Source organism: Lycium barbarum, chromosome 8 (genome assembly GCF_019175385.1).
Source record: "Lycium barbarum isolate Lr01 chromosome 8, ASM1917538v2, whole genome shotgun sequence".
In the NCBI taxonomy this organism is placed as follows: domain Eukaryota; kingdom Viridiplantae; phylum Streptophyta; class Magnoliopsida; order Solanales; family Solanaceae; genus Lycium; species Lycium barbarum.
In genome coordinates this window covers 103,587,624-103,596,714 of record NC_083344.1, presented here as the reverse complement: position 1 = coordinate 103,596,714, position 9,091 = coordinate 103,587,624, and the positions used below count along the sequence as shown (strand labels likewise).

Here is a 9,091-nt window from a genome sequence, read left to right as displayed (position 1 = left end):
AAAACTTTTGCACGCATTCTCAAGAGTCTATTAGTTAGTTATGTTAATCACATAAAATATGTCATCTCCTTGAATTATACTCATTCGTCTTAGTAAGTCATAAAACCCCAGAAGTTTGCTAATTGAGGTAGATGTGTATTATTAAATGAGATGACATATTTTATGTGGTTAACTTAGCAACCTAATAGACACTTCAGAACATGCGCAAAAAACTTTTTGAAATTCGAACCAGAAGTATCTAATTGAAACACTTTGTCATGTGTTCAAGACTTCAAGTGCTCACTTAAAACAAGTTGTAATTCAAGAATCTAAAGGAAATTTGCTGGTACATATAGGACTGTCTATGTACTAAGCCCAGTAACAAAGTGGAGTGACCGCACCAACTTGGGAAATTCTGCGAATTGCCCTTCTTTTGGGGTGGTCTTTAAATTTTTCCCCTCATATTTGAAATCTTTAAATTTTGCCCTTCGGCTAAAACCCATGTGTTCCAGGTTCGAACCCCCACTCAGTCAAAAATTTTAAAAAAATTCGCAAGGCAGAGTTTAAATTTCGCTATGCCCCCACCGGCATACACTTGTTAAGGAATTATCAAAGTTATGCCGGACCCGGCATACTTATGCCTTATGGGCAGACTTGGCATAAGTATGCCGGGACTTTGGTAATTCCTTCACAAGTTTATGCCGAGTCCGGCATACTTATGGGCAAACTTTTAGTTAAGCCTTAACTAAAAATCTTTTTCTAGTTATGCCTTATGGGGCATACTTTTAGTTATGCCATAACTAAAAGTATGCCCCCATAAGGCATAACTTTTCTTTAAGACATAGACTTTGTCTTATAAGACAAATTTTTAGTTATGTCTTGAGGAAAAGTTCCGCCTTATGGGGCATACTTTTAATTATGTCTTATGGGGCATACTTTTAGTTGTGCCTTAACTAAAAGTCTGTCCCATAAGGCATAACTAGGAAAAGACTTTTAGTTAAGGCTTAACTAAAAGTTTGCTCATAAGTATGCCGGACCCGGCATAAACTTGTTAAGGATTTGACAAAGTTATGCCGGACCCGGCATACTTATGCCCAGTCTGCCCATAAGGCATGAGTATGCCGGGTCCGGCATAACTTTGGTAATTCCTTAATAAGTGTATGCCGGGTCCGGCATACACGCGACCCAAACCTTGTCTTGCAATTTTTTTTTTAATTTATGCTTGAGCAGGGGTTCGAACCCAGAACCTCATGATTTCTACATAAACGCTCAGGGTTGCAACGCGAAGAGCAAAAATTAAAGACCAGCAATATGAGGGGCATAATTTAAAGACCACAAATATGAGAGGCAAAATTTAAAGACCACCCAAAAGAAGGCAATCCGCGCAAAAAAATGCACCAACTTTGCATTCCGCCAAAGGTGGTCCGGTCCTTATGATGCCTTTCAGCTATTATACCTTTCTCCAAAATATGCTGGTTTCGTGCAGGCAATCTTTTTACTAATTTTTGGCATTGTTGGCCTTGTACTTCTCATCAAATTCTATAGAAACGGCCAAAACGTTGTACACGTACATCCAACTAATTTTTTGGATTCACCTTTTGCTTTCATTATCTTCTCTTTCCTTAGCCAAAAGGAACAAAAGAAACGCTAAAATACCACCACCACCGCATCTTTGATTCATCATTTAATAATTATCTACCGAGGCATTAATCAAATAATAATATTAATTTGGACTGATTAATGATAAATTGAGATAATAATATATATTAAGTGGCTAAATGATAAAAACCCTACTTATGTGATTACATTGGGTATGTTGTTGTTGGCTAAATGATAAAGAGCGTTTGTACTGACCATTGTAACGTACTTGCTGGGATGAGAATAATATTTTCAGGCGATATACGTAGATAACCACTTAAACTTGTTAGTATGTTTTGTTTACACACTTTAATTAAGGTTTGTTGCAATTGAGCACCTGATATTTGATAAAGTGTTTCTATTAGACATTTTCAATTGAACAGATCTTAGGTTTTAAGATTTATTGAGGCTGATGTGCAGTGGATGTGGCATATTTTGTTGGGATCGAAATAACAGGGAGTCATGCGGAAGCTAACAATTACAAATCTTGACGGCGATAAATCAGACAACAAAGAATATATACTAAATAAGCATAATATTATAATGATTTGGTAAGTAACCTACATATTGAAAAACTATTATAAAAATAAACTATTAAAACTATGAGAGAATAATCTCCTCCTAAATAAAAAAAAAATTAACCCTAAGGGACAACATTGTTGATGCTCTTGTGTTTTTTAGTTGTGGGAAGGATGTCTTTAATTTATAGATGTACAAAATGTTTCCTCCAAGAAAAGAAATAGCCAAATATGGAAAAGATATGGAAGAGAATTATATTTTCCTTTCAGAAAAAATAGAAGCAATTATGGTAATGCTTTGACTTTCCTTCAAAAGAAAAGTAAAACTTAAATTTAGTAAGAAAATCAGGGCAAAAAACGCTAACAAATATCCCCTTTTAGCCTGGATTTTCTTGACAAAATAATTTTCATCTTCCTTCTTCACATAATTTTCATCACTGCTGCTTGCTATGGTTAAAAATAAGATTAAAAATATTATGGGCTAAAAATGGTTTAAAAATATTTTGCTTTTATTTCAAAGATGCAGCAACAGGAATGTTGAAAATATGGTTGAAATTTCGTCTCCACATGTAGCACTTCAAGCTCTTTTTTTTTTCCGACAAAACTCTTCATTATCTCCAAATTGGCTGCTCTTGATTTGAACCCGCTTGAACCTATCATCAATCTTGTTGAACATGGCTCTGATACCACTTGTTGGGATCGAAATAACAGGCATCGCGCGGAAGCTAACAATTGCAAACCTTGACAGCGATAAATCAAACAACAAAGAAAATATACCAAAAAAATATAATATTAGAATGATTTGGTCAAGTGACCTGCATATTGAAAAACTATTATAAAAAGAAAATATTAAAACTATGAGAGAATAATCTCCCCCTAAATAAAACTTTTTTAACCCTAATGGATTACATTGTAGATGCTCTTGTGTTTTTTAGTTGTGGGAATGATGTCTTCAATTTATAGATGTACAAAACTTTTCCTTCAAAACAAGGAATAGTCAAATATGGAAGAGAAATATATTTTTCTTTCAGGAAAAGTAAAAGCAATTATGGTAATACTTTGACTTTCCTTCAAGAGAAAAGTAAAACTCAACTTTGGTAAGAAAATCAGGGCAAAAAACACTAACAAATCTCCTCTTTTGGCTTGAATTTTCTTGAAAAAATGATTTTCGTCTTCCTTCTTCACATAATCTTTATCACTGCTGCTTGTCATGGTTAAAAATATTATGGGTTAAAAATAATTTCAAAAATATTTTGTTTTTATTTTCAAAGATGAAGCAGCAGGAATGTTGAAAATATAGTTGAAACTTCGTCTCCATATGTAGCACTTCAAACTCTTTTTTTTTTTTTTTTTTACAAAACTCTTCATTATCACCAAATTGGCTGCTCTTGATTTGAACCTATCTTGAACCTGTCATCAATCTTGTTGAACATGGCTCTGATACTACTTGTTGGGATCGAAATAACAGAGCGTCATGCAAAAGCTAACAGCTGCAAACCTTGACGGCGATAAATCAGACAACAAAAAACATATACTAAAAAAGCATAATATTATAATGATTTGGTCAAGTGACCTACATATTGAAAAACTATTATAAAAAGAAAATATTAAAACTATGAGAGAATAATCTCCCCCTAAATAGAACTTTTTTAACCCTAAGGGACTACATTGTGGATACTCTTATGTTTTTTAGTTGTGAGAATGTTGTCTTCAATTTATAGATATACAAAACTTTTCCTCCAAGACAAGGAATAACTAAATATAAAAGAGAATTGTATTTTCTTTTCAGGAAAAGTAAAAGCAATTATGGTAGTACTTTGACTTTCCTTCAAGAAAAAAGTAAAACTCAAATCTGATAAGAAAATCAAGGCAAAAAACCTTAACATATTTTAAGCAGTTAACTTATCCACATAATGAGCGCTTGAGAACACGTGCATAAACTTTTCCAATATTTGAACCAGGAATGTCTAATATGAACGCTTTATAATGTGTTCAAGTGATCAACTTAAACATTTCGTAGTTTAAGTGTTTAATGAAATATATGACAAGTTTAACGGCTTGTTGATGTTTCCACCTACTTTTTCCAGTCAATTATACCCACAAAACCAGCACACATCTGTTCTTTATCTCCGCGAATATTAGATTAATTGTAAATGGGTCTCATTTATCACGAAAAATGTGTAGAATCCTTAAATCAGATATCTAAAATCTGAAATGAAAGAAATCTTGATATTGAGCGTTGTTCCCTTTAGTGGACCTTACCTGGCCCAAAGTCTAAGTCAGAGCCAGTAAGTTCGGATACCAAATGCATAAAGCAAAAGAGAAGTTCCATTACGATAATTGCGGATCAAAAAGTAACAAATGAAAAGTTTCTACTTTTGGAACTTCTTTTGATCCTCAGCCCAAAGTCTTTAGTAGAACTACTTCAAAACCTATTTCATATGACACATCTAATTGACAAGTAGCATCATCATTCTTATCTTCTTCTGTTATCCTTATCTGGACTATATTTCAACTAAAGTCGGCAAATCCTATTGCATCCTTTTTGTAACTAAGCAACCAAGGAATAAACCCAAGTGGTACTTTATAGAGTTTGGACCACATTAGAAGCTCGAAAAGCACCAAATTGGTCTGTAGATATTGAAACAGAAACTAAGCTAAATAGGGTCCACTTTTAAACCAATGATGTATACTTTCAAAAGGGAACCGAACTTAGGCCAATGATCCTAAGCTCAGAAGAAAGATTAGATGACCACTCCACACACACTCCCTATCCAACAACAACAACAAGCCTAGTATAATCCCACCAACAAGCCTAGTATAATCCCACCATGTGGGGTCTGGGGAGAGTAGAGTATACGCAGACCTAACCCCTACCTTGAAAGGTAGGGCGGCTGTTTCCGAAAGACCCTCGGCTCAAAAGAGGAGAGGAGAACAAGAGAGGAAAAACAAGACAAAAGGTTAGATAGGACCAAGCATATCGAAAACAATATGAAAGCAAGGAATAACAAAAGCGAGAAAGTAACAGTCCGGAAAGAAAGGAGCATTAACTCCTATGGATAACACACACCCCCTATCCAACACTCAAAATTTAGATGTATATATTCCTATATTATATTTTTGATAACTATGGTGTCCCGGCCAACTTACATGCACCTCGACTAATTTCTTGAGGACTATCTCCCACCAACATAAGTAGCAAGTAATTCTGTCCACCAAGACTTGAACAAATGATAAAAAATCACCTGTTTTTATTTCCGCTAGAAATTTGACGTGATATCACATAATCTTCAAACTATTTCATTGACCACTAGGCCACACCCTCGTATATTTAGACGTATCAAAACCAGACATCTTAATCGTTAAGAGAAATGGCTCCTTAGTAAACTGGGTTATTTTTTTTAATACTAACTTGGGTAATTGAGAGAGCACTTGAATTATGTGCTCTACAGCTAGACAGGGAAATAAATTGAAATAATAGTCATTCAATCTTCATCTGCTTTGCGCTGCTGTTGATAGCATGAAACGTCTATACCTGGTTTATGTTTTGATTGAATCACATTCCAGCATCTTAATAATTGAGAGAGAGAGAGAGAAACAGATAGAGAGAGATATCTTTATTTTAGTAGTTTTTTTTTTTTTATAACAGTGATATGCATGTAACTCGTTTATTCCACCAAGTACCAGTTACCTCCAATTGCGAAGCCAAATTTTGCTAAGGGGGTTGAAGATTTGAATATGTATAAACAGTAATAATAAATCTATATAGATAATATAATATTCCGACAAAGGGTATTCGACTGATCACCCTCCGCTGGCTGGAGCTCTACCTCTGATTATCTTTTCACCAACACAAATACCGAATAACTCTGCCCACAAAGACTTTGGCTATGGAGGAAAAAGTTTATTCTCATGGTGAACAAGGATTTCTACTGTTCATATACAATGCCCACAACATGTCATCAGGAAAGAAACCCCAACATGAAGACACCCACATAGATACTCCACCTTCAAAGAAAATACTAAACAAAGTTGGCCAAGATTCTCTCTCATCCTTTTCCTATTTTTATTACCATTATTGCCAAATTTTTGGCCCTACCACTCCACAACATTGTATCAATCACATTCAATTTAGTATAAGAATCTTCCACCACTCACTCCAACATCAACATTCTGTTCAAAAGCTTCTAATAAACTCGTTCTTTCATACAGGATAGAAGTTTTTGTGGTTTTATCTTTATAATACTTGTCACCTAGTTGATAATGAAAGTTCTGCGGGGCACAATTTTAACACAACACAACGGAAAAAACAGGGGAAATGATGAAAACGCATGCACATCGTAGCATGATATTTGGATATAGGGTAAAAATCTCTGCCCGGTAAACCATCTAGTTCTTGATAATATAACAAAATCTAAACTAAAAGCTTCAGGCAGTCAGGTCCATTAAAACCCATAAACTCGCTTAAATGATTTCTTAGTCATAAACATATGGCTGCTATATTAAAGACCCTTGTCGTCCTGTCCTTCCCCGAACCCCGCACATAGCGGAAGCTTAGTGCACCGGGCTACTTTTTTAAACATATGGCTGCTATCCTAAACAAGCATAAACAGATAATAGAAGCAGCAACCACGGAAGACAAACCAAACTGTAGGACTATGATAAGACTAAAAATGGAATCATAGTTGAAATGTCCATCTTGTTTATTCTTTTTTATAAGAAAATTTCCACCTGGTTTATTTTAGAAACTCTAGTGGAAGATAATTAAGGTTTGATATGTCAAAAGAATTCATTACTACAACAAGGTAGGGTAATCTTATTCTACCTGCTGCAGAATTAGGTAGAATTACTCAACAGATTAACTCTTTAATTAAAGGTAGAACTATTTGAACAGACGAGAAATCAGTGGGGAATCTAGGCTTGACAAAGACTGCAGTGAAAGATGATCTAAGCATTGTCCCCTAGAACACCAAGCATCAGCTAGAGGGGACAGTGAAAATAGATATGATAAATCATAGTTATCTCATCTGACCTTCACCTCCTTTTTGATCTCGTTTTTATTCCTTGCCTCTCTGTCTAAGCCCTTTAAGAGTCCTTTTGGCTAGTATCTCCATAAAGCATCTTTGTATATCCCCAAAATTTCAAGCTAGCTCTTCAGTGAAAATTGTTGAAGAAGAAAAGAGCAAAAAGCAATCTGCTCAATTATAATAGCGATCAGGAATGAGAAGTGCTGAAGATGGCAATCAGGGCACTTCAGTGCTTGATCAAGGAGAATGGTTGAATTTGAGCTTAGGAAGAAACTTGCCTTCAATATCTAAAGAATCTGAGTCACATACACCAACTTCTGGCAAGGTTTTTTCATGTAACTTCTGCAAGCGGAAGTTCTACAGTTCACAGGCGCTAGGAGGCCACCAGAATGCTCACAAGAGGGAAAGAGGCGCAGTAAGACATTATCAATCCCAGAGAATGATGGCTTTGCCAATCAATAACCCCATGTTCAGATCACTTGGTATGATTCCCCACTCACTTGTGCATAAGTCCGGCAGAGATGCAAGTGCAACTGTGACTACGTTCGGCGAGGCTAGTGCAGGATATCAAAGGACATCGCATACCAATCAAATGGATAGATCATGTGATCTGAAGTGGCCAGGAAGTTTTCAACTAAATCAGCAGCAAACAAAAGAGCATGCCTCAAATCCCACTAAGCTTGACCTGAATCTAAAGCTATAATCATTCTCCTCATTATACAGTCAACCCAACCCCAAATAATTAAGAATTGAGGCATAGCTGTTATTGTTGTTGTTACCGGACCCACATGAAACTCTTTATTTGCCAATCTGTTACAGCTTCAGTACATGTACTAATTTGATAAACTATAGGCAACAATTAAGAGCAAAAGAATCCTACAGCAGTACAGCTCCCTAACATCAGGATTTATTCCAGACCCTAGTGTAAGGATCAACATCAAGAATTTCAAGTGTTTCTCATGCCCAGATATGAAACCGAAAGTGTAATATGTATTTTAGTGCTTTTGTTGCACCTGGAACAACAGAACACCATACTCTCCATCAAATATATAGCAGAAGGTTCCCTAGTTTGTGTTTATAATCTTCTTTTCGATTTATGATCTGTAATCTAGAAAGTAACATGTTTATGCTACAAGAAGTTAGACAAATTTTATCTAGAAGTTACGAGAAAAGAAACAACATTCAACCTTTCTTTACTAATGAAGTTTGAAGATATAATATATTTGCAAGGGAGTAAGAGAGTGCATTGAGCGACACAGACTTGTCTTGCAGCATTAATGGAACCAATTGAGGAAAATTCCATTGCCTTCTCAAAAAAAGATGTAGGATGAGAAGGACTGTCTTTACTTTTTTTGTTTGCTTCCATCATTTCTTGTTATTCAGATGGTGGTCAACAATGTTCATGACTAAGATGTCACATAGTACATTGCAATACATTGCAAATAGAATGAATTGGCCTTCGAGTCTAGTACTTTCAACACGTCAGTTGACCGATTCTTCACTTTCACGTCCCAGGTGAACAGAAATCTTAGCCCCTACTAATCAGCAAATGTTAGCAAGCCTTCCTGAAACACTTACTTTAAAGTTCGACTACTACATGGCATCAGCAGATTACAATCAGAAAGCCAGTACTTGCACCTCTCGTAGAACCTTTTGTAAACTAACAGCCACAAATGAAAATCAAGTCTGGGTGATTCATCTTTAGTTTAATGCCAAATCAACCAAACTAAGACCTAAAATAGTCAGCATCACATCACAAGCACTCTCTAATGAGTGCTTTGAGAGGTTGACACCAAAAAACACCCTCTGAGTAACTATAAATACTCTTCTTTATATAGTATTGACACTCAATTTGAAGACATTTCTTCAACAAGACCTGATAGTCGTCATCTATCTCAATTTCACATTGTCTAATATATAAGAGACAGC

The 9,091-nt window shown here is 35.5% G+C and overlaps 1 protein-coding gene across 1 annotated transcript; it reads left to right on the top strand.

Moving 5' to 3' along the window:
• Nucleotides 1-6,810: 6,810 nt before the first annotated feature.
• Nucleotides 6,811-8,327, top strand: LOC132606500 (zinc finger protein 7-like). Its single transcript, XM_060320034.1, has one exon. It carries the CDS (start codon nt 7,356-7,358, stop codon nt 7,863-7,865), a length of 510 nt encoding a protein of 169 aa, XP_060176017.1. The 5' UTR covers nt 6,811-7,355; the 3' UTR covers nt 7,866-8,327.
• Nucleotides 8,328-9,091: the final 764 nt, after the last annotated feature.